The 24672-nt window shown below is 49.0% G+C and overlaps 1 protein-coding gene across 4 annotated transcripts in view; it reads left to right on the top strand.

Moving 5' to 3' along the window:
* ARIH1 (ariadne RBR E3 ubiquitin protein ligase 1) overlaps nt 1–24672 on the top strand; it is a 1069856-nt gene that overhangs the window by 540890 nt on the left and 504294 nt on the right. For all 4 annotated transcript variants that reach the window (XM_069624621.1, XM_069624619.1, XM_069624620.1 and 1 more), the window contains exon 9: nt 20561–20632. In XM_069624621.1, coding sequence (XP_069480722.1) covers nt 20561–20632 — 72 coding nt within the window. The remainder of the gene's footprint in view (nt 1–20560; nt 20633–24672) is intronic.

The raw sequence follows: 24672 nt of genomic DNA, 5'->3' as shown, positions 1-24672 counted from the left end.
TTTACTCAAACGTGACACAGACTAACCCGGCAAGCTTGCAACAAACGAAATATAAATGTTTCAGGTAACTTCACGCAAATAGCCTTATTGTAATAAATGCATACTTTGCAGATGCCGGAGCGCACGCAGGTTCATTCTGTGCACTTTATCTTGAGACTGTTTGGTTCAAAATCACTTTCAATAACAAGTAACAAGGAGATTAAACGTTTTTCAGTTTTATCATGAACTAAATTCTTTTTACACTGTACATGCAACTACCATTTCTGTAATTGCTTAAAAGAACATTTCCTGGAACATTACTTCTTTTTAAAGCTGCTGTCACATATCTGAAATTAGGTTCTCTGGCACTTCCTGGTGGTTGTCTTGAAAATTGATATTTTCTCTGGTTTTTCATCAAAGCTGTGACTTCTCTTGAGCAGACCTTGAATGAAAAGCAGTTTAGAACCTCTCCTGAGGTTCCAAACTGCATCACAATAGCCTCTGGATCAATCACTGCTTTGCAGGAAACTCCATTTTGAACTTGGACAATTGTAGCTGGCTGATGGTATTTTTAAGGACAAATTCATTCACAACCAATCCACCCTTACTGGCAGCGTTTACCACCTAATGCCACCCAGGAGTACATAGGCTATAATCTGTTACCTGGGGACCAGACAAAGGGGCAAGAAGCACATCTACTAGGAGCCAGTACAAAAGCACATTTTCCAGGTTCTGCCACTGGGCCAGGGACAAGAGCATAGACCCCTCAGAGTGCACCATAGACCATGTGATTTCCCCCTCAGCACATCTAGCACACTCTGGCATGCAGGTGGACATGTGCCACACATACCTAGCAGCCATATGTGTGAATAAGAATTCTGGTGGCAATCTTTTCTCACCTCCAACCCAGTAGTAAAAAGGCACCTGGCAGGAATACCAAGATTGTACCCGCCTGTTAAACGTCCGCAACCCATCTGGGATCCTAATGGCAGCCTTAGCCCATAAGCCATTAGCGCCCATGGCCTCAGTAGACTCAGTAGACATCAGATTGGTGACCAACAAGGCTGCTCTCTCGGTAGGCCTCACCTCTGCCTGCAGAATTAGTGAGATCCAGGCGCACGCAGCTTCTGAACCATATACCATTTTCCATCGGGACAAGGTAGTGCTACAGACGCACCCTTCCTTTCTCCCAAAAGTAGTGTCTTCTTTCCACCTCAATGAGGAAATAGTCCTTCCTACATTCTTGGCAAATCCGCAGGATGAAGCAGAAATGGTCCTGCATTGTCTTGACATCAGGAGAGCACTTACGTTTTATTTTGACAGAACGAAGGGCCTCTGCAAATCAGAGCCTGGTTTGTCACTTTCGGTGGATCAAAACCAGGGAGTCAAGCCTTTATAGCAAAGTGGATGGTTTCCGCTATCAAGGAAGCTTACAAGGGGGGCAGTGCATGAAGTTACCACCAAACATGCATTGTTAGGGAGAATTCTCAGAAATATGCTAATTGACTCTACCTTAGAGACCACCAGCAACTTTGCTGGATATTGTGGACTTTATTTATTTTTAACCTGGAGAGTGAATCACTTTTTCCCCACTCATGTATTTGTTATTCTAAACACTGTTACTTTTGGTTATGGAGTCTGACAAACTCCACAGGCATCATATTTTACATTGTCACACTGCACCTTCAGTGCAGTGACATAGGCAAGTCTTACAGATTTACCAAAGGTTTAAATACCTTCTCTGGGATAAACTACTGTTTCCAAAGGTAGTAAAGTTAAATTGACTTTACTTACATTTGTAACTTTCTAGACCCAGCACACACTCTTACAATATGGTGCAGGAGGGGTTACTTAGTATCCCCTTTGACTAGCTTCTCATGTAACATTTTTGTTACCCTTTTCCTCGAATGGCTGGTGGCAGTGGTTTACTTAACTACCGTGGTGTGCATTACCCACGAGCTGCGTTCACAGCTGCAATAAAGCACCCAAGGTTGCCATTTTTGTTAAAATGGCCCTGGTCGTCTTTTTTCGTCATTTATTTGTGGAAAGGTCCTTCTTGAGATTTACTCTTCGCGCCATACCAGGTTTGGTCCCTTTTTGTTCGCTTTGCCTTTGGTGGGATTCACAAGTGAAGCCCGCCTCTGGCTCCAGGGTGTCTTGTGGGGGCAGGACGTGAGGGTGGTGCCCGAAACTCCCTGTGCTTAGTCTCCTAGGAGACCCAATGCACTCTGTGATTGGCCAACTGACTGTCCGGCAAAGACAACCATCCTGCTGGGTGACTGACAGCTAGGCTGGAATCAATGGAAGAAACCTGTATAAAAGGCGAGACTTTTGGCTTGGAATGCAGAGTCGACCACTGGACAAAGGAACCGAAGATGAACTTGAAGAGGACGCCTACTGCAGCGCCTGGTCCGTTGGTTTGCCCAGTGAAGCCCTGCTGCTGTGCTGGAGCTCCCAATTTGTCTCGACTAGAGAAGCTCTGCAAGGACTACTTCTCCCCTTGAGTTGGTGGGACCAATCAACTCCAAAGTAAGCCACCTAGACATCCACTCGAAGCTGGTTTTATTTCCACTGCAGTTGCTGCAGGAACCGAAGAGCCAAGGAGAGGAACACCACATCGTATTTGTTGCTTTTAAGTTGGCCAAGAGCTCCAGGAAGATCCTCCAGATTCTCGGGAAGTGGGACTAATCGAGCCTGAGCCACCTCAACAGACTGCTGGACCGCAGATGGACGGAAAGCCCATCTCAACAGAAGTCTGCGGTTTCAGCTCCTCGCATCTCTGCAAATAGCGCCAACGCAAAGTGCCACTGAATACAAGTTGGTCCTCTTCTGTCGCTGACAGTCCCGTTGCAGTGCAGGAGTCCTCCAGACGTCCTGCCTCTTGTCCCCACGACTGAGGCCCAGGAACACAGGATTTGCAGAGCTGCACGGGAACAGAAGCCAGCTGGAACGGTTTTCTTCTAACCAAAGGTACTGTAAAGTCTAAGAACTTACTTCTTGTTGTGTAACCTCACTTCTCCAGCATGGGGTCTGGCATGGATTCACATGCTCATGAATATTCCCCGTCGTCAGGCTGGGAATCCTCGGTAAAGAAAAAACCAGTATCAGTTTCGTTTCTGATCTGTCTTTCGTAGTAATAACCAATCACTGGTCTCTGCGTCATACTGACCACAGCCAATGACTGCCCTCTACCTAAGCACCTCCTCCGGCAGCCATCTTCAGATTTTTACCGCACGTTCATGTGTTGGGATCCTCGTGCTATTGCTCTCGAGCGTTAGTGCTATTTTTTCGCGCTTTTTCACAAAAACTTCGATTCTTTCGGTCAAAAGAGCCTCAAGCTCCACCGATCCTACATCCGATCAACGGGGACCCGTGTCGGATTCGTCTGTGCCCCTCAAGGGTGAAGATTTCGTCGAGCTACACTTCGGAGGACTCCAGAAGCTTCTCAGGCCCGGTCTCGGAGATGGCCCAGGAGAAGGGAAGCTCGACGCCCGGAAAGCTGTTCAGGGTCTGCCCTGGATGCCAGCTGCAGAACGTCTTTAAGGAGGACGAACACTCTTTCTGCCTTTACTGCCTTCATGAGGACAAAACGCACGTGGAGAAGGACTGTGCGTTTTGCGGCAACATGTCGGAACGGACCATGATGGACCGTCACCAACGTCTCGCCAACTGGCTGGAGGGTAAGAGCCCGTCTGGCGAGAAGAAGAAGAAATCCGAGCGGTCTTCTAAGACCTTTGAGGGCGCCCCGGCGACGGGGGCCCAACATAAGGCCAAGCACCGCGAGTCCGCTGGCACCGGGAGCGCCGAACGGTCGGGCTCTACGGGCGCCAGGCAGGGCGCACCCTCCCCGGCACCATCAACCACGAGCCAACGCTCTGGGTCGGGTAAGAGGAAGGCCGAGCACCCGGCGAAGCTCCTGGAGAGGCCCCGGTCGAGCTCTAAGGCAGAGGAGGAGCGTGGCAGTGCCCCCTCCCTCAAGGATAAGGCGGTGAGCGCACCTAAGGTGGTGAAGGCCTTGATCCATCCGACCAAGCCCTCTATCGAAACGGTCGCGGCGGCCCTGGCTCAGCCTGTGGAGGCTACACCAGTGGTGGCGACCTCAGGGCCCAGAATCTCCCTGCCTCCTCGGAGGGAGTCTTCTTTTGTGCCCATCGATAGGACCCCCGTGAAACCCTCCGTGGGGAAGAAGGGGGGGCAGGGCGTCGTCGTAGATTCGGCCTCAACCTCAGAAGAGGAGCTGATCGAGGTCTTAAGCCACGGCCTAGGCGTGGAACAAGGCCAGCCCGTCGGAATGGACCCCGACGCAGGTGACGACGACGACATCGTCGAGGATACCGACGGGGCCCCTGCTCGCCCATCGGATTCCCCTCTGCCAGCGCCGCAAGACAACTCGGCGGCCATCTTGTTGGCCATACAGTCCTTATGCTCCGAGATAAGGACGAGGCTACCGTTACCGACGGAGGAACCTCTCCCGTCGGGGGATCCAGAACCGGGACCTTCTGGTGTTCCCCCTACCAAGAAAAGAAGGATCCATCCACCACCTCCTTTTCAACCGTCGCGCCCCGTCCAGCCCTCCTCCCCGTCCACCCGAGGGGATGATACGGGGACTGACACGGCAGCGACGGGTACGGACGACGAGGCATACGACGAGGATATTCCGTCGTCGCCTCCCACCAGGGCTTCTCCGCCCGACGAGATCGGATCTTTCCAGCATCTACCTCATTCCCATGTGCAGGCTCCGGATGCACCCGTTGCAAGAATTCCTGGATGCGCGCTGGATCCAGACGACGGGCAGCTTCGAGGAAAGGATCAAGCTCGACGAGAGTTTCCGACGAGCGATATGGTGGTGGGGCACCCGCGCGCATCTGACGGCGGGCATGGACTTCCAGACCACCAGGAGACTGTGACCACGGATGCCTCCCTGGAAGGGTGGGGAGCGCACACCGAAAATCTGCACGCAAGGGGACTCTGGCTCCCGACGGAGAGGTCCCTGCATATCAACGTCCTGGAGCTCCGTGCAGTGTTTTGGGCCCTCAGGTCCTTCCTTCCGTCCCTCAAGGGCAAGGTGGTGAGGATCTTCACCGACAACACCACCACCATGTTTTACATCAGGAAACAGGGCGGAACCAGGTCCCCAGCGCTGTCCAAGGAGGCGCAGGACCTGTGGCATTGGGCCGTCGCCCAAGGGATTTTTCTGGTGCCGTTTCATCTGGCAGGGATAAAAAACACCATCGCCGACTCACCCAGCAGGGAGCTGCGCTCGTGCCACGAGTGGGAACTACGGCAGGATCTGGTGGATCGCCTCTTCCGACGGTGGGGCACACCCCAGATCGACCTGTTCGCGACGGCGACGAACACCAAGTGCCGGAGGTTCGCCAGCAGGTTTCCCCAGACGAGGAGCATGGGCGATGCTTTCTCGTTCCCCTGGGAGGGCCTGTTCCTCTACGCGTTCCCTCCTTTGCCTCTGCTAATCCGGCTCGTCAACCAGCTCAAGAGGTCACGGTGCAGGATGATCCTCGTCGCACCTGCGTGGCCGAGGCAGATATGGTTCCCGGACCTTCTGGACTTGTCAGCGTCCCCGCCGATCAAGCTGCCGGCGGACGCGGATCTACTCTCCAGGGTAGGAGGCGCCATCCTCCACCACGACCCGAAGTCGCTGAACTTGCAGGCCTGGCTCCTGCAGCGCTAGAGTTTGGAGGATACGACATACCGGCCGATTGCAGAGAGGTTCTTGCAAAGGCCAGGGCGTCCTCGACTCTTAAATGCTACGGACACAAATGGAAGAGGTTCTCTGTCTGGTGCCACGCACAGAAGATTAACCCTCTACGGATTACGGCTCCCCAAGTACTGCCGTACCTGCTGACGCTGGCCAAGGCTGGTCTGGCACACGCGTCCATCAAGATTCATCTTGCTGCGATCTCCCGTTACACCAGAACCACGGGGCGGACGTCCTTGTGGTCTCATCGTCTGGTGAAAGAGTTCATGAAGGGACTGTTCAGATCGTTCCCGCCGGTGAAGGCTCCGGCCCCGGCGTGGGAGCTCAACGTGGTGCTGACCAAGCTCATGGGACCTCCGTTCGAGCCTCTGCACTCGGCCCCGTTGAAGTTTCTATCGTGGAAAACAGCTTTTCTTGTGGCCATCACCTCCGCACGACGAGTGGGAGAGATCCAGGCCCTTTCCTGCAAGGCCCCGTACTTGACTTTCCACGACACGAGGGTAGTGCTCAGGACGCACCCCTCCTTCATGCCCAAGGTACCGTCGGACTTCCATCTCAACGAACCCTTGGTGTTACCTGTGTTCTTCCCGTCGCCTTCGTCGCCGGCTGAGAGGACTTTGCACTCGCTGGATGTAGCTAGAGCGCTGAAGTTCTACGTGGACCGCACGAAGGGTTTTCGGAAGACGTCACAACTCTTTGTGAACTTTGGACCTGTCAATCAGGGGAAGGCTCTCTCGAAGGCTTCCATCTCCAGATGGCTCTCCGGCTGTATCATGTACTGTCACTGGTTGGCAAACCGACCGCTGCCTGGCCGTCCGAGAGCCCATTCCACCAGAGCGATCGCAGCTACCACGGCGTTCCTATCTGGTGTGCCCCTGCTGGACATATGCAGGGCTGCTACGTGGAGGTCGACGCACACCTTCACGAAATTCTACTGCGTCGACCGGGATTCCAGGGAGGAGTCCAGGGTCGGCCAAGCAGTGCTGCGCAACCTGTTCGCCTGAGGTGAGCCTGGTGAGGAGGTAAGATGCTTAATGTTGAGTTAATGTGATGCTTAATGTTGAGCCTTTGCCACCTCCCGTGGTTGTGCATGTGTGTACTGCTATGTATTCTTTATTCATGAGCATGTGAATCCATGCCAGACCCCATGCTGGAGAAGGAACAAGTTACTTACCTGTAACTGTTGTTCTCCAGCATGGGTCTGGCATGGATTCACATGCGAACCCTCCCGCCTACCCCTCTGCGGCTCTTCACTTGGTCATACTGCCACTTCACGTGCTTCCAAATCTGAAGATGGCTGCCGGAGGAGGTGCTTAGGTAGAGGGCAGTCATTGGCTGTGGTCAGTATGACGCAGAGACCAGTGATTGGTTATTACTACGAAAGACAGATCAGAAACGAAACTGATACTGGTTTTTTCTTTACCGAGGATTCCCAGCCTGACGACGGGGAATATTCATGAGCATGTGAATCCATGCCAGACCCATGCTGGAGAACAACAGTTACAGGTAAGTAACTTGTTCCTTACTCTCAGTGGAGACTTGTCTTGGTTGCTTCTGTAGAGTTGCTAACCGCTTCTTTACTTCACAAGCCTGATCAGCTTGTGGACATACTTTGGGTGGTTCTTTTCTACAAAGACTTCTAAAACATTGTGCAAGACTGTTACCTACTTGCAAGAATTGCTTCAGCTCACCTAGACTTTTGTCCAATTCGCTTTGGTCTGGCCTGGCTCCCTGCATGACTCTTCTACCTCTGTGTATTTTGTCTTGCTTCCAGGAAAGGGCCACCTTGCTTTGCATTGAAAGTTACCAGAAGTACTTGCCTGCTTCAGAATGTTTGAGAGATCTCTTGTTTTGTCCAAATTGCCTTTATCTTTGACATACTCTTAAGTATTGCTCTAAATGTATTTCTGACGTTTGTTAATCTGCTTAGAATCACATGCTGTGCATAGTCCGACATCCAGTGCTCACTGCAGAGTAGTGCATTTTGTTTTCGTAGTCAAAAAGGGGACGTTGACAAGGTGTGTCTGTAACACTATCCCTATAGAGACGTGCATTCTACCCACAATACCTCACTCGTCGGGGTCCCTCAGATTATTTTTTTTTCCGCCCAGATATTGGTCGCCTTAACGCGGAGCTCCTTGAGAAAAATTGCAAAAACATTTACTCGACCCTTTGGTCGTTAGATATTATTAAATACGTTACATTAGATCCCTCCTTCGACGTTGAAGCTGTGAAGCGGTTTCTCCGCCGAGTAAGAACTTCGACGGCAGTGACTTAGACTGAGGAGATCCTTAATGCTTTTACGGTAAGTAATGCATTGTCATATTAATGTTTACAGTATCCCAACTATTTAAGTCACCTGAGTGTGGAGGAAGTGTCTGTGTGCCATCCCAAATGGGAACTTGCTGATTTAGAGAAACTAAGTGTATTTTGGAGCGTATTTGTTCTATATTATTGCCCCTTCGGAAGAAGGCGTACTCAAACTGACTGTTAATAATTGTTTAATCAGGAAACCTTGTGTGTTAGTTTATTTGAATACTTGTCACTGTGAACCTGTAACTCCCCTATTGAGATGAGGCTGGCTGCTCAACACGCTCGCAACCTGTCTAGTGCAGACCTATACCAAAGGTTGGGTTCCTATTGCCAGGAGGCCAGGGTTGTTGTAGTGCACCCAAACAGTACTGCATACAGTCTTGCCTAACTAGCCTAGAACATCTGGAATTGGGCACTCAAACTCAGTGTTACTCCTGTTGCAGTATGTTCCAGGGGAACACAACTGTCTGGCAAAAACATTCAACTTGCTTCAGAGCATGAATGGCCGTTATACAGACATTCTACACAGCGTCTTCAAAGACTGGGACCATCCAGACCTAGATCTCTTTGCAACTTAAGAGAACTCACAATGCCAAGACTGCATCCAGATATCCCCTGTCAGGGTCAAAAGGGAATGCTCAATGGATAAATTGGTCAGGGATATGTATGTGCGCATTTCCAGCAACACCACTTCTAAACAAGATAATCCTCAAAATGCATCAGGAACATGTCAACATGATTCTAATAGCACCAATGTGGGCACGTCAAACTTGGTTCACACACCTATTGACCAGGTCTCTTTGCCCACCAGTCAAAGTACTGTGTCCTTACAGGTTATCCAAGGTTATCCCAGGTTATCCCAACATCAGGGAACACTACTACATCCATGTGTTCAAACAATGAACTTAGCAGCTTGGCTCCTGAAGTCATAGAATTTGAACACTTGAACCTGCCCCAAAGATGTATGGACATAGACATTGCTATTTCAACAAATGGAAACACTTTTTTTTTTTTTGGGGTGCAGAACACGCAGCTTGAACCCCATTTTGAAGCTCCACTTCAGATAGTACACTATCTGCTTTTACCTTCTAGATTCAGGTTTTGTTTTTAATTTGCTTGAAGTTCATCTAGCAGCACTTTCAGCATATACCGCATCTCGAAGTAAACTCTCATGGTGGAATGTTCCAGTGGTCAAAGCATTTATGAAGGGGGTGAACAGACTATAACCTCATATTTCAAATCCTACTCCAGTTTTGGATCTTGATGTTGGCCTTAGAAAACTCACAAGGTAAACCTTTTGAGCCAGTGCTTAAAGCCAGTCTTAAACAAACTTTTAGCTTAGCTTTTCTTGTTGCTATCACTTAATTTAGGAGGCTCAGTGAACTACCAGCTCTCTAAGTTCATGAACTGTTTATTATTCATAAAGACATTTGTGTTTACGGATACATCCATGTTTATCTCAAATGTATTTCATCGTTGTATGCCACTCCATTGAACTTTCGACTTTTTTCAAAATTCAGCAGAAATAAGCCTCCCTCCATACACTAAAAGTCAGGAGGGCAGTGATGTATTACCAAAACAAAACCTGTGAGAAAAACAGATGAATTATTTGTTTTCCTTGCTGCAGGAAGAGAACGGGATCCTATCTCTTATGTCGGCTATTACAAAATGGATTGACAAATGCATGCAGATCTTATTCAATGGCCAAACCAACTTGACCATTTACACACAGAGCACACAACTCAAGGTACCGGCTACTCTAGCTTTCATTGCAAATGTGCCCTTAGATGCTATTTGCAAAGCAGCTACTTTGGAGTTCAATTTACACCTTCACACAGCATTACTGCATAGATGCACATTCAAGGGTTGCAGACAGGTGGGACAAACTGTGTTAAGGCATCTCTTTGCCACTGTACCTTCCAATAAACCACCACCTTATTCAGGCACTGCTTTCTGGTCTATGCAAAGCATGTGATTCTAAGCAGATCCACAACTTTGAAGGCATACATTAGTTACGGTAATCACATTGCTCATGCTTGTATTTGCTTAGATACTCTTGCATACAATCCCCTTTCTGCCATACTGTATGGGCATCCCTTCCAAGGGACGGGAGAGAGAACCTTTTTCACCAGAAAGAAAAACCCTTCTTGCCCTTTAAATTTTGAGAGCGGGCAGGGGTGCGGCCCAGGGAGCATGCACTGCCCTGACTCCGCCCTCCGATGGCACACCTCAGTCACCTTTTCCGGCGTCGACGGGAACGGGTCAAATTCACCAGCGCTCCTGGGTTTGGCTTCGGCCATGTAATTCCACGTGCGGATTCTTCTCTATTTCTTCTTTTTGTCTTTTTTCGATAGGTACTCGGTCCTCAGACGCCACAGCTCCTCCCCAGCACATGTCGACTTCGGGGTTCAGCAGGTGCCCATCCTGCAACAAGCCCTTCCCAACTTCAACCCCCCATGACCTCTGCCTATGTTGCCTTGGCCCAGACCACGGTTGGCAAGCCTGTTCGGCATGCGGCTCGCTGTCCTCGAAAGCGCTGAAGAACAGACTAGCCAGGTGGAGGGAACTCTTCCAACGGTCTGCTTCTGAGGATCTCAAGAGTTTCGTGAAGCATCGATCCAGGCCTGAGGTAGGGCCTATATTTTCATCTGCACCTCACAAGGGAGACTCCTTCCCAGGGACTCTCCTATGGTGGAGGGGCCGGTCTGGTCCTTATAGCAACTCGCTCACAGAGGCTGCTTTAGCTATTGGGCTGAGGGGTCCTCGGATCATCCCAGTGCCAAGGTTGAGGGGCCACTAGGCTCCATTACCGGGCGTGTGCCTGTTAGGTAAGATTTCCACAGAGCTGGTAAATCTTCCTTTCCTGGTTCAACTCCATAACTTTTTTGCTTTTCTAGTGGGATATTTTTCATTAATAACTCAGTGAGTGGGAACCTTTTTCCACACTCACCTAATCTTTAACTCTTTTTATGGGTGTAATTTTTAAGACTCTCCATAGTCTTTTTAAAGTTATCATGTCTGACAACTTATTGGCAATAGGTGCCTGTTGCTGGGTTGCCTTAGGGGCTCCCCATTTAACTTTCTTGTGCTAACATTGAGTGAACTACAGTTCCCAAGAGTAGAAAGGATCTTTGGATCCCTTTTACATTTTATTCTGTGAAACCAGCACACCCCACCTTATGTGAAGTGCTGGGGAGATGCAATGTATCCCCTTTCACATTGAAACTGTAACAATTCTGTTAGTGACAAGCTTACCTTTAATGGCTGGTGGCAGTGATACCTTTTACTAATTTGGTGCACCTTTACCGCGGGCTGTAATCACAGCTGCAGTAAAGGCACCTAAGGGTGCTCATTCTACCAAAATGGCCCCTGTCTTCATTTTCTGCCATTTTAGTGTTTCTTGTCGTTTCTTGTTCCTTCCCCTGACATCCAGGGCGGGAAATTCCTTTGTTTGTGTTTTTTCTTTGGCGGGAGTCCCCTGGACACCCCACCCAGGCTCCAGTCAGTCTGTAAGCACAGGAAGTGGGGGAGGAGTCCAAAACTTCCCTCTCCTTTGTCTTAGGCCTTCCTTCAACTGGGCCAAATCCCAATCGGGGGGATTGACTGTCCTGATTGGACAGCCAGATGCCCCTTTCTTGTAAAATGTGGGGAGAGAATGCAGAGGTTGTGTTGCAGTTCCTGAGAAATTCTGGAAACCTGGAAGCTGAAGTCATGTCGACCACTGGAGCAGAAAACCGAAGAGGATGACGAAGGAAAAGCAGCAGGAATGATTTCCAGCGACCGGAGAGCCTGCTGTGTAACCGGAGCCTGCTGCAGCCCTTCCTTCCTTCCGATCGACCTGGGGTCTCCGAAAACGAGGACCCGAACCCAGAGCCTGGTGAGACCCACTAGATTCAAGAAGACCTGCATTTTGAGCCATCCCATGGGTTGCTGCAACCTTGCGTTCTTGCAGTACCCCAATACCCTAGGACCTCCAGCCACTGTGCGGTGCACGGTCTTCCGAATCTCGCTGAAACTTCGTGGGCATCCTGGTGTATCTCCAGAGACACGAATTGAGTCCAAAAAGTCCCCTCACAAGAGTCCTGGATCTTTTAAACGACGAGAATTCAACCGCGATTTTCTGTTTTCTTCTGTGCTCCTCGAAAAGGTGACAAACCCGCAGAACCGCATTCAGCCGCGAGAGAAATCTTGCCTAGAGCCTTCTTCATCGATCCCTGCTGCAAGTTCAGAGTGAACAGTTACAAAAGTTCTTACTGATCTTGCATGTGTGATGCACTATTCTTAAAAGTATGGTTAACATCTTTTCTTCCTTAGCCACTGTTTTACCAGTCTAAAAGAAAGTAGATGTGAAGGTATTTTACTCTCCTGTGATTAGGTTGTGCCTCTTTACAAACGTAATGTGTTGGTTTCCCCAGATTATTCCTGTAGGGTAATTGTATGAATGTCCTCCAACTGTTGGTATCACCAGGTTAGTCCTGTTAGGATAACTTTACGAGTGTCCCCCAACTGGGTCTTACTTCCCCTGACTTGCTGCTAGCCTGTCTAGAATAACTATTCAGTAAAGTGTGACATTGGGTTTTACTTTCCCCTTCATTGTGAAGTTAAAGTAAGTGGGTTTTACTTACCTTGTGTTAGCTGTGTGCCATCCAAAACAAGTTACCAGAGTTATTGCTTACCTCAATCTGGGGTTCCCTGATTTCCAAAGCATCTGTAATTGTATATTACATCCTTAGGTTTTACTCACCTGGTATAACTGTGTTATGACAAAAGTAGTTATAGGTTTTTACTGCACCTATAATAAGTGTTTCACTATTCACCAAAAGTATATTGTCCAGTCGACTGTTTGTGATTTGTTCCAAGAGTCACTGTACAGCTGGAAGGACCTACTGTCCTTGTATTACCAAAAGTAATCTAAAAGTAACCATTGGTCTTTTACTCCCAAAGAATAGGCTTGACCTATACTAAATGTGTATGACAAGGTTTTGACTTCCCTAGAACTACTGTTAGGTGTTCCAAATAAGGTTTATACTTGGGTCTGTGTACTTTCAAGTATAGCGTTGTGTTTTATATTGTGATTCCATATGTGTTGGTACTTACTTAACCCCTAGATTTATCTGGGCCTACCTGTATTTAAATAAATCCTTTATTTTTACAATAGATAGTGTTTCAGTGTTTCTTTGGATCATCTGTATGACAATTTCATTTGTACTGTATCTACTGCCCTCTCTCACTCCTAAGATAAGCCTGGCTGCTCTGTCTACGCTACCCTGAACTCAGGTGGTACAGCCTTATACTAAGAGTGGAGTCTTGTACTGCCTCAGTAGAATGGTTTTGCTAGGCCCTTAACTGGACTTCAGAAAAACTGTCATAACATGTCAGCGCCCAAGGGGCTCCACCCTTGTAGCGGCATGATGGGCGAGGGGCTACGCCCGGTTACCGGCAGCATGTCCGAGGGGGTGCCTGAACGCAGCTCTAACGACCCCCGGGTCAAGGTGGATACACCTACCGGGCACGGGCCTGAGGAGCGGGGCCAAGTCGCACTCCACTCACATAAGAGACTTGCCAGAGGCTCGTACCAACGAGCAGAGCAACAAGTCTCGATCTGGCAACCCATCGTTCTTTCCTCTGGTTCAGGATCATGGGCCGCCATTTTCAGTACAAGGTCCTCCCTTTTGGCCTCAGCTTGGTCCCCAGGGTCTTTACCAGACTCATGAATGCGGTGGCAGCTCTCCTCCGGGCCTTCATAAAAACACCTTCCTAGACGACTGGCATGTCACTGCTACAGCTCAAGAAGCAGTTCCCCACTCCTCCCAGGCACTGATGAACACGCTACATGACCTGGGCTTTTTGCTCAATCTCAGGAAGTCGCAGCTACAACCCACGCAGTCTTTGACCTTCCTGGGCCTCATCTGGGACACGACCTCCGAGAAGGTCTTCCCCTGGGAGGACAAGATCTCAGCCATCAAGAGGGCCACGTTCCACTTTCTCAGCCGAAGCGCTAGGTACCAGCATCTACTGGGCCTTTTTGCAGCGGTACTGCTGCTCGTCCCCCACACGACTCAGGATGAGAAGGATTCAGCTCCACTTCTCAGCTATGTGGAACCAGGAGAGGGGATCGCAGGCCGAAATCAAGATCCCCACTTCTCTCCACCCGGACCTCACATGGTGGTCCGAGGACTGCAACCTGCGGACCGGCAAGCCCTTCAGGCCCCCAATACTGCAGGTGACGATTACCACAGACGACTCCGAGGGCTGAGGGCCCACCCTGGAGGATCTCTCGGTCCACGGCATGCGGACCCGTCTGTAACAAGATTACCACATCAATTGGCTGGAACTGAATGCCATCTGGTTAGCTCTCAGAGCCTTCCTCCCATGTCTCAAGGGAAGGGCTGTCCTCATCCAAACGGACCACTCGACCAGTATGTACTACATCAACAAGCAGGGAGGGTGGGGTTGGGGGGGAAGCAGGTCCCCTGCTCTGTGCAGACTGGCGATCAACATGTGGGAGTGGGCCTTGGAGAACGAGATTTTCCTCACGGCAGTCCACCTCCTGGAGGAATCCAACTTGAAAGTGGACAGGCTCAGCAGGTTGGGAGCAGACCACTAAGAGTGGCAGCTGAACGACCTTGTTGCACAGGAGATCTTCCACAGATGTGTCCTCCCCCAGGTGGATCTCTTTGCCACCAGGCACAAGTGCCCCAGTTCGCCTCCTGGCAAGTCCTAGGCTCCCTGGGTGAAGCCCTATGGATCCAGTGGATTGGCATGTCAGCCTACATCTTCCAGCCCACTCCACTGATTCACAGAGTGCTTTGCAAGTTCAAGAAGTCTCACCAGCTCAACATCATTCTGATAGCTCCCTGGTGGCCAGCCAGGCAATGGTTCTTGGAGCTGCTCAGCCTCTCGGAGGTCCCTCCAATCCACCTCCCGACGGGCCCAGCATATCTTCTGACACAACAGGGGGGCAGGGTTGTCCACCCCGCCCCTCAGAAGCTGGCCCTCAGTGTGGTTCCTGAGCAGGTTCCGCTCAGCCGCCTCAACCTGTCCCAAGCCAATCTGGAAATCGTACAAGGGGCTAGGAGCAAGGCTAACAGAGCCCAGTATAAAAGTAAATGGACCAGGTTCTGCCACTGGGCCAACTCCAAGGATATCGACCCGCTGGCGTGTTCACTGGACGACGTACTGTCATTCTCGGTGCACCTCGCCAACTCTGCCGTGCAGTTGGACACCTGCCGCACAAACCTCTCAACCATTGAGGCCTACAGGAATTCTGGGGAAGGGGTCTTCTCCTCCAACCAGATTGTCAGGAGACATCTGGCTGGACTCGCTAAACTCTACCCACCCATCAGGAAGCCACTCCCCGTGTCGGATTTGAACCCATTCTTGGGCGCCCTCGCGCACAAGCTGTTTGAGCCTATGGTATCCACGGACATCAGGCTAGTCACCATCAAGACGGCCCTGCTAGTTGGCCTTACTTTGGCGTGCAGGGTCAGAGATCAAGGCCTCAGTTGCCTCAGCCGTACACTACCTTTCACAAGGATAAGGTGGTCCTGCGGACCCATCCGGCATTTTCACATTAAGTGCCATGAGCCTTTCACCTAAATAAGAACGTCCCATATTCTTTGCTGACCAGAAGGATGAGCCTGAGTTCTGCACTGCCTAAATGTCAGGTGTGCCCTGAAAGTCTACCTGGAAAGGACCAAGGGCTTCTGCAAGTCAGATGCCCTATTTATCACTTTTGGAGAGGCCAGGCTATCGGGCCTCCAAAGCCTCCGTTTGCAGCTGGATGGTCTCTGCCATCAAGGAAGCGTACGAGGGCCAGCGTAGACCCCTTCCAGCGAACATGCATGCCCACACGGTCAGGGCCAAGGCAACGGCCATCACTGTTTAGCGCCATGTCCCCTGGCAGGTCATAAGCAGGGCGGCCACATGGGCCACTCCATCGGCTTTCTGCAAGCATTACAGTTTGGATGCCGACTCCAGGTCAGATGCGGCTTTCGGACATCCGGTTCTCCGGAAGCTGTTTGCTTAAGGAGGGTCTCCTCTCCACCCTGGGGCTACATTCAGTTGTAATCGCCCATGCAGTATGGAGGAAAGGGGACGGGACGTAAGTAATTTTAAGTTGCTCACCGTAGGGACCAACGTATTTGGTCCATAACCCCCTTTACTCCATGCGTCCCACCATTCTCCCCCCTAATAATCTGGTGTCATTAGGCAGTGGTAAATCTATTGTAGACGCGTCTTTGGGGACTGAGGTGTGGCGCCGGAAGGCGGAGTCAGGGCAGCGCATGCTCCCGGGGCCGAACCCCCGCACACCTCTAAATTTAAAGGGGAAGGAGGTTTTTTCTGCTGAAAAAGGTAGTCTCCCGTCCCTTGGAAGGGACGCCCATACAGTATGGAGGAAAGGGTACTATGGACTAAGAGTATGTTGGTCATTACGGTGAGTAATTTATAATTTCACATGTGCTCACCCTTCCTCGCCTCTTGGATATGAAGGTACATAGACATTACCGTACTCTCCTATACATTTCATGCTTCTCGTGTCAGAAACAAAGCAATCAGAGGGGCCTTGACGCGTCATGGACCATGGGTACAGTACACGTCGCTCAAGGGATACTATTACCACGATGCCCAGTCGAAGTCAGTTTTCAAATTTGGAAAACAAGTCATGCAAATACTCTGCTAGTAGCACTAGCTATCGGTCTGTGCACATCTTGTGAAGTTAAGTAGATGCAAGCATAAGAAATAAGATTACGCTAAGTAATGTATGATATATATATTCTCCTTTATTAATTTCTATTTTGGTGTCTTTGTACTATTGTTTCTTTGTGTTGCTACTGTTATCACCTCACCCCTCCTCAGACCATAGCCTGCCCTTGGCCCACTTTAGCACAGAAAGCAAAGGAGGGATCCTGTCTGGCTTTGTCTGTTTTGTCTTTGATTGGGTCGCTGCTACTTTAATAGTGTGGTACTGCATGGGCAGCTTAGCCATTACTCATCCCTACCCTCCTGCAGAGCAGTAGTCATTTTGTCCCCACAGCTCCCTTTGTATCTGCCCAGAAACTGACCTCGCACTGGCCGGAATGTGCATTGGGAATGTCTGCATTACACTGCTAAATTCCAGCCAGGGCTTTTCCCAGGCTGCTTGCGAGAAGCCTGGAAGATTGCATGATCATGGCCTTTTCTGACACTGGCTGGAAGGTAAGGTGCCAGCAAGGACAGGAACAGGCTTAAAGCGTGAGGTGTAGCCATTTTCATCCAACATTGTAGTAAAATTACGATCTTGGGGGAATGGGGGCACACCACACCAAAAGATGTGCTACTGCCTCTAACCTACCACTTTTGCACATCGAAGTATTAAACTAAAAGGAAATAAAGGGAAACATTTTGCCTTTAAAGTACTGCTACCTTAAAGTGGTTTGGTGCCATGAATACGGACTATTGCCCTAAAAAAAAGAGCTCTGCCAGGAAATGAGACCTCACTTCCAAGAATCAGTCCAAGATCCATCTGCAGATGTGTCCTTCATAGAAGTAAATGGGGGACTGCTACAAATAGAAAAGATATATCCTAATTTCCTCCCTGTTGGGGAGAATTCTCAAAAATGTGCAAATGCCCTCCACCTTAGAGACCCCCAGCAACTTTGCTGGATTTTGAGGACTTGATTTTTTTTTTTAACCCGGAGAGAGCGAGACCCCCCTCTGCCCCCCCTCCCCCGACCCCCTCCCCCCCACTCCTCCTCTGACATGTATTTTGATGTGAGTTTTTACATGTTTCTTTTGGTAATGGAGTCTAACCAACTCCATAGGCATCGGAGGTCATTACAACCTTGGTGCTAAGTGCACCAACTTTACCACCATGGTGTAAACTACGTTTACACCATGGTGGATGGTGGATTTACCGCCCCATTCCAAGGTGAGTGGGGCGGTAAATCCCCATTTCCCATTTTCCCTTCCCCATTCCCATTTTTGCCCCATAGGGCATAATGGGAGTGGGGAAGGCGCTAATTACGCCGCCGTAAATTACGGCGGCGTAATTAGCACCATGGCGGGTTAGCGCCATGGACTTTAACGCCTGCCAAAAGCAGGCGTTAAAGTGGGAATCCGGCGCTAAGGGTTAACACCGTCGTTAACCCTTAACGCCGGGGTTGTAATGACCTCCATCTTTTTCATCTGTCACACTTCACCTTCAGTACAGTGGCACAAGGAAGTCTTCCAGACTTCCTAAGGTTTGAATACCTTCTCTGGGATCAACTACTTTTTCCCAGAGCAATGGAGTGAAATTGACTTCACTTAGCCCTGTAAAATTCTAGTCCCAGCACGCCCTATCATACAATGGAGTGCTGGAGGGGTTACTTAGTATCCCCTATGTCTAGTTACTCATGTAACAGTCAAATGTTACCCTTTCCCCTCAGAATGGCTGGTGGCAGTGGTTTTACAATTAATTACCATGATTTACCCCGACCACGAACTGTTCGCAGCTCCGGTAACATTAAATCGCGGGAGCTGTGTTTTTCAAGATGGCGCCTGAGCCTCCTTTGTTAACTCTTCCCGGGCTTCTTTTTTCGCATTTCTTTGTGGAAAGGTCCTTCTCGGGTCTTTCTCTGCGCTCCAAACCAGGTTTGGTCTTTGTTCATTCGCCTTTGGCGGGCTTTAGGAGTGAAACCCACCTCTGGCGCCAGAGTGTCTGGGGTGGGCAGGAAGTGAGGGAGGTGCCTGAAACTCCCTGTGCTTAGTCTCCTAGGAGACCCAAATGCACTCTGTGGTGATTGGCTGGCTGACTGTCCGGCAAGGACAGTCCCCCTGCTGGGTGAGTGACAGCTAGGCTGGAATGAATGGGAAAGAACTGAATAAAAGGAGAGTCCTTTGGCTTGTAAGGCAGTTGACCACTGGCTGCTGCAACTCCCGGACCGTTGGTTTGCCCGGTGAAGCTCTGCTGCAGGTCCGAATCGCCAAGTTCGCATCGACCGAGAAGCCCTGCAAAGGACGACTTCTCCCTTTTGAGTTGGTAGGACCAATCAACTCCCAAGTAAGCCACCTGGACACCCATCTCGGAGCTGGTTGCATTCTTAGTTGCTGCAGGAAACAGTAGAGCGACACCAGATTGTGTGCGTTCAGCTGGCCTAAAGCTTTTGGAAGATCCTCCCGACTCCCACGAAGCAGGACTGACCAAGCCTGACCCCCTCAGTTGAGTGCAGGACCTTAGATGTGAGGAAAGCCCACCTTGATGGCTAGGAACCGTGCTTATTGCTGTTTGCTTTACCGCAAGGAGCTGAAACGCGAAACAGCCACTGAAAGTAAAGTTTACCTGTGGCCAGCTTTGATGGTGCCAGTGCAGGAGTCCCCCCCGACGTCCTCCCTCTTGTCCCCACGATTGAGTCCCAGGAACAGTGAGATCTGCAGAGCTGCACAAGAAAAGACTTCATCAGCTGTATCTTTTTCTTCTTTAACAAGGTACTGTAAACTAGCCTAAGAGAACTTACCTCTTACTGTGGAAGTGCTTGTAACTTCTGCAAGTCTAATCAGCTTGTGGTCCTACATTTGATTGTTCTTTTTATCAGAGACTCCTAAGAACTTGTGCCAACACTTTTCCATTTACCTACCTGAAGTGTTGCATCCTATACAAGGACTTTGGCCTATTGACTTTGGCTTAACCTAATGAATTGAATGACTCTTCTCTTGCTATCTGAAAGTATTTGCCCTGCTTATGAATATTTGTAAATTCTTGTGTTCTAATAACCTTTACATGTTACTTAACTTTAAAAATAGTGTTCTGTATGCCAACAGTAAGGTATTAATGTCCCCAGCACCCTTGTCATTGATGTCACCTGTGGGTGTATGTTGTCTGTGGGCCATCCCAAAAGGGCCTTGTCTGATCCAGAAACTCAGAGTATATAGTATTGAAGTGTATCTGTGTGTTCCTTGTATATAGCTCCCTTCTAAAGAAGGCTTTATAACTGTCTGATAAATTAATTGTTTATGCAAGAAACCTTGAGTGTAAGATTCTTTGAATACCTGTAACTGTGAATCTTTGTGTCACTCCACTACTGCTCACATTTCCCCTCTTGAGATCAGTCTGGCTGCTCAACACACTACCAAAACTGTGTACTTCAAGCTTATGCCAAGTGTTTGGTTGCCTATACCTGTAGGGATAGTTGTTCGTAGTTTTCCCAGAAGGTACTGCATTCAAACTTTGCCTAGCACGCCCCCGCCGTCATTTGGTATAGTTGGTATGCTTGTGACTAGGTTGAAGATCAGTATTAAACATTTTGCATCTGTTAAAAAAGGGTGTTGGTGTGGTTGTCCTAGCTAGAAATGGGACACATATCCTCCATATGATAGATTGATCAATCATATAGGAGTTTATGCCAGTTTTCCCCAGACAATGGCAAGTTCACGTCTGACCAGTAGAGATTAAATCCTTGAGCTCCACCTGAATTATTTCCACTTCACAAGTGTTATGTTATGTATTTTACAACAACTTTCATAGCCAATTTTATAACTTATTTGTGCACTTCTGACCTTTGTCTTTTTACTCTTCCATCCTCTGGCTGGCAGTGGTTAAAAAAGTGGATTAAGAAATGCGATGATGATAGTGAAACTTCAAACTGGATCGCTGCAAACACGAAGGTTAGTATCCACCTTTTTGAATGCTAAAATGCATGTCAACAGTACTGCACTTTAATGTGCTTTTGTTTCAGCTGACTTGATACTTAATGAGCATGTGAATCCATGCCAGACCCAAGCTAAGTAACCTGAGCATGCACTGTTCACTTTTTTTTATTAAGTAAATATTGCTTTCCATGAAATGTTGCTCTGCCTTTAATCGTGGATTGTGCTACAGGTGGGACATAAATGGATTTTGTGGATATGTGCAATTGCAAGCCTCAACAGCATTTGTAGGTTTGCTACTTTTTATTGTTATGCAGTGATTATATTGAATATAAAATAACTAATGAAAATATAAAAACAAAAAAAACTAATTTGGCAGTAAAGCTAGAAATGGGGTTAGGAGTGGGACTAGTGGTTTTGGGGGTGGGGGAACGTATTAGTAAAAAAAATAAAGGGTAGGGCTTTGAGGGGCAGCCCCCCTAAAACATCAAAAAAGAAGTTACTTTGGTATTAGTTTTGTATTGGTTGAAATTTCGTCTGTAGTTTTGTGATTCGAAGAAATCACATGTAACCCTTTTTATTCATTTGTGCAGTTTTATTTGGGGTTGGTGGGGGGTGAGGGGGGAGTCATGTCGAGTAAGCACAAAAGCAAAGGCAAAAGGACGGTGGGTTGAAAAGGGAAAACGCGCAGTAGATTTGGGCGGTGTAGCCAGGAGAGGTAAAAATAAACCAGCTGTTCAGAAAGATTTTTGATGTCGGAAGTACCCGCAGCTATTTTCCAAAGCCTTGAACCCTGTTAGGGAGATGTATCGATCTGTTTTATGCCAAATCCCCTCTGCTTGCGAGACCCCTAGCTCTTTTTGCTGGACCCTTTTCTTCTCCTAAATGAGGGTAGTCTTCTCCCCCCTCATTAATTCTTTTTTGCTCTGATCATGGGAACCCTGTTCATTGTGGTTTTACTTCATTTCATGGGATCCTGCGTGCCTTCATACTTTTCAAAGGCGTCTGTGTTTCACTTTTGCTGGGGGTCCTTTGGGCTCTCCTTTTAATATTCAATTTTCCTTGAACTACTGTCCTCAAGGTTAGAGGGATGCTTTTTAGCTTTCTTATGTTTTCCTTTGGAGAGATCAGTGTTAGGCAGAAACCTGTGCAGTTCCCTTAGGGACCACTGCAAAAAGTTTAAGACTACAGGAGTAAGCAGTAAACCCAATTGGTAGCAGTCCACCACCCAGATTTACCTGGTAGCTGTGGCTGAGCAGTCAGACTTCTCTCAAGAAGAGTTAGGCAGTATTTAGAGTATACACAATAGGGCTAAAAATACAGTAGCACAACAAACGCTGACCAGAGCTTTGGTATAAAGGTATATCATTATTTATTTAAAAATACACTTGTAAAAATACACTGGCACTAATATGTCAATCAAGTTAAAACCGTCACTATGTATATACACCTCCCTAGTTAATTATTCGACAAGTCTAGGTGAGCGCGTAACCGTAGATGGCACTCCAATAATTAGTTTAAAAAAGGAGAGAAAAGGCAGAATAGGAAAATAACACAGTACCAACACTTTTAAGAAACCACATCAAGTCAGGAAAGGCAGGGTCTACTGTATAGCAAAAAGTTCATGGGCCAGGCCCACTCTTGGAGAGAGCAAGGCGGAATGTGCCCAAGATCACACAATGGAAATGCACTGAAAGTCTTTGCAGAAAAGTCAAGAGGCTGGATCAGTTCAGAAAGGTAAAGTTAGCAGGTCCGAGGTCACCCCAGGATAGAGAGTCAAGGATTTACGGGACAGCTTGGCAATCTGTTGCAAGGGAGACCGGGCGGGACACAGTACCCGAAATGGTTAGAAAGCTCCAGCGGGGGCAGTTGTTCCTGGCAGCGGGTGCAAGTTGGGGCTTCGTCCAGGGGAAGAGATGATCTTGACGTGGAGGAAAGCTGGAGGTCGTTGCACTGCCAGGGAAGAAACCAGCCGCTGAGTTTCCCGGTTAAAAGGCACTACCCTTTTATTCGCGGTAGTGGTGAAGCGTGGCTATCCGGCCGCCGGGGTGCTTGGCATGGGCGATTCGACCATGAGACGATCCAGGGAGGCGAAAAAGGCGAACTGGTTGGTCCCACCAGCTCAAAGGGAAGAAGACTCTTGGAAGATATTCTCTGTCGTCGGGAAAGTGGTGAGTTTCGTACAGCAGGGCTCCACCGGTGATGTCGTCGTAGATGGCTCAGCTTCTCCCCTCTTCGGATTCTTTAAGTCCTGTGGCGACTTCTGAAGTTCCAGTCCCCAAAGCCCTGCTTTTATGCAGAAAACCCCCATTCATCAGCCTAGCTGTCAATCAAACATGCTAAGTGGTGAGCCGGGTGGCTCACCACTGGGCCAATCACACAAGAGTGCGACTTGAGTTGCCAAGGCAACACAGTCCAGGGTGCCTATCCCCCCTCCTCCCCCTCCCACACATCCTGTAGACCCAGAGTGGCACCACTTTTGGAGGCTTCTGTGCAGAAGCCCGCCAAAAGTGGAACAAAGGGCTCGACTTGGGTTAGGGTTTCAGAGGCGAACACAAACGCCATTTTAAAACTGAGTCCTGGCAAAAAGATCCAACCGGGGAATACATTTTAAATAAATAACCCGGCGGTATCTTTACCATTGCACCAAAAAGTGGTGCGTTTAAAATGAATGGGAAAATCCCATGGGAAATATTCCGGTGAAATATTTTGCGTGGTATCCACTGCCACCAGCCAGAAACTCGACAAGGGGGGGAACTGGACAGTGCCCCCTTGGAAAACAGACCCAGGGGCAATCGAATTACCCCTACCAGTACTTCCACAATATGATGGTTTGTACTGGTTCTGGTCACAATTTGAGACTAGTAAAGTCAATGGTGACTTTACATGCCCTGGGAGACAGTGGTCAGTCCCAGGGTATGGAGCCTGTTTGGGGGTCACTGTGACACCTCTGTGTTACTGCACCGAGGGTGCGGTGTAACCCACATACCAAAAACACATGCGGCCCTATGGAGTAAAAGACCCCATAGCCCATAAAACACATTACAAAGTCAAAGGAAATTCTCAAATCATGTCTAAGAGTGGGAGAAAAGAGTCTCATTCTTAGCAGGAGAAACAAATAAACCCCAAAAATCCAGCAAAGCTGCTGGGGGACTCACTAGGTTTGGGAAATTAGCCTTTACAGAGAATTCTCCCTAACATTCAGCACACACCACCCTATGTGGCTTGCCAAGGGGTTACCTAGTACCGCCTTTCTCTCTGCTCCTGTAACATTTCTGTTAGAGTAACAACCCTACAGTTATGGCTGGTGGCAGTCGGTGTTCTGCCGACTTTTGTGATATTTTTGTTCGCAGGCTATCTTCATAGCTGCGGCTATGCACAGAAGGATCACCTTTGTTCCAACATGGTGGCTTCTTTTTTTTTTTGCCATTGCTCATGTGGTTGTTTCTTGGTCCATCTCTCCTCCTGGGCGCGGTGGAGGTCCTGTTTTGAGTTGAGTTGTCCTCATTGGGGACCTTTTGTGTAGCCCACTGAGGCTCCAGTGTGTATGCAAGGACAGGAAGCATAGGAGGATCCCGAAACTCTGCTATCCTTTGTCTTCTGGTGTGCCTGAAAGGAACCACTTCCTACTAGGGGGCTGGCTGTTCTGAATTGACAGCCACCTGCCCCTTTCTGTAAACTGCAGGGGGAATTTGCAGAGGTCGAGTGTGAAATCCCAATGAAAAGTGAGGTTGCTGAGGCAGAAGGCAAGTCGACCACTGGAACAGAAGATCGGAAGACCAGAGACACCTGCCGCCTCTCCCTGCAACCACAGAGACCACTGCAGTCCTGACCATGCTTTAAAATCGATAGCGCTCCGGAGGACTCCTTCCCTTTGATTGATGGGACTAACTAGCCATAAAGCGACCTGCAAGACGAGCCACCCCCAATGTGCTGTGACCTTCCTGGGCTGCAAACCGGCAATACCAGGGTACCTCCTACCATATTGCAGTGCATAGTCTTCCCGGGAATGAATCCTCTTAGAACTTTGGTGGGCTCCAGTTGGACCTCCGGCGGCA

The sequence above is a fragment of the Ambystoma mexicanum genome, chromosome 11, assembly GCF_040938575.1.
Source record: "Ambystoma mexicanum isolate Mex_15411 chromosome 11, UKY_AmexF1_1, whole genome shotgun sequence".
NCBI classification, from domain to species: domain Eukaryota; kingdom Metazoa; phylum Chordata; class Amphibia; order Caudata; family Ambystomatidae; genus Ambystoma; species Ambystoma mexicanum.
This window is presented reverse-complemented; position numbering and strand designations above follow the sequence as displayed.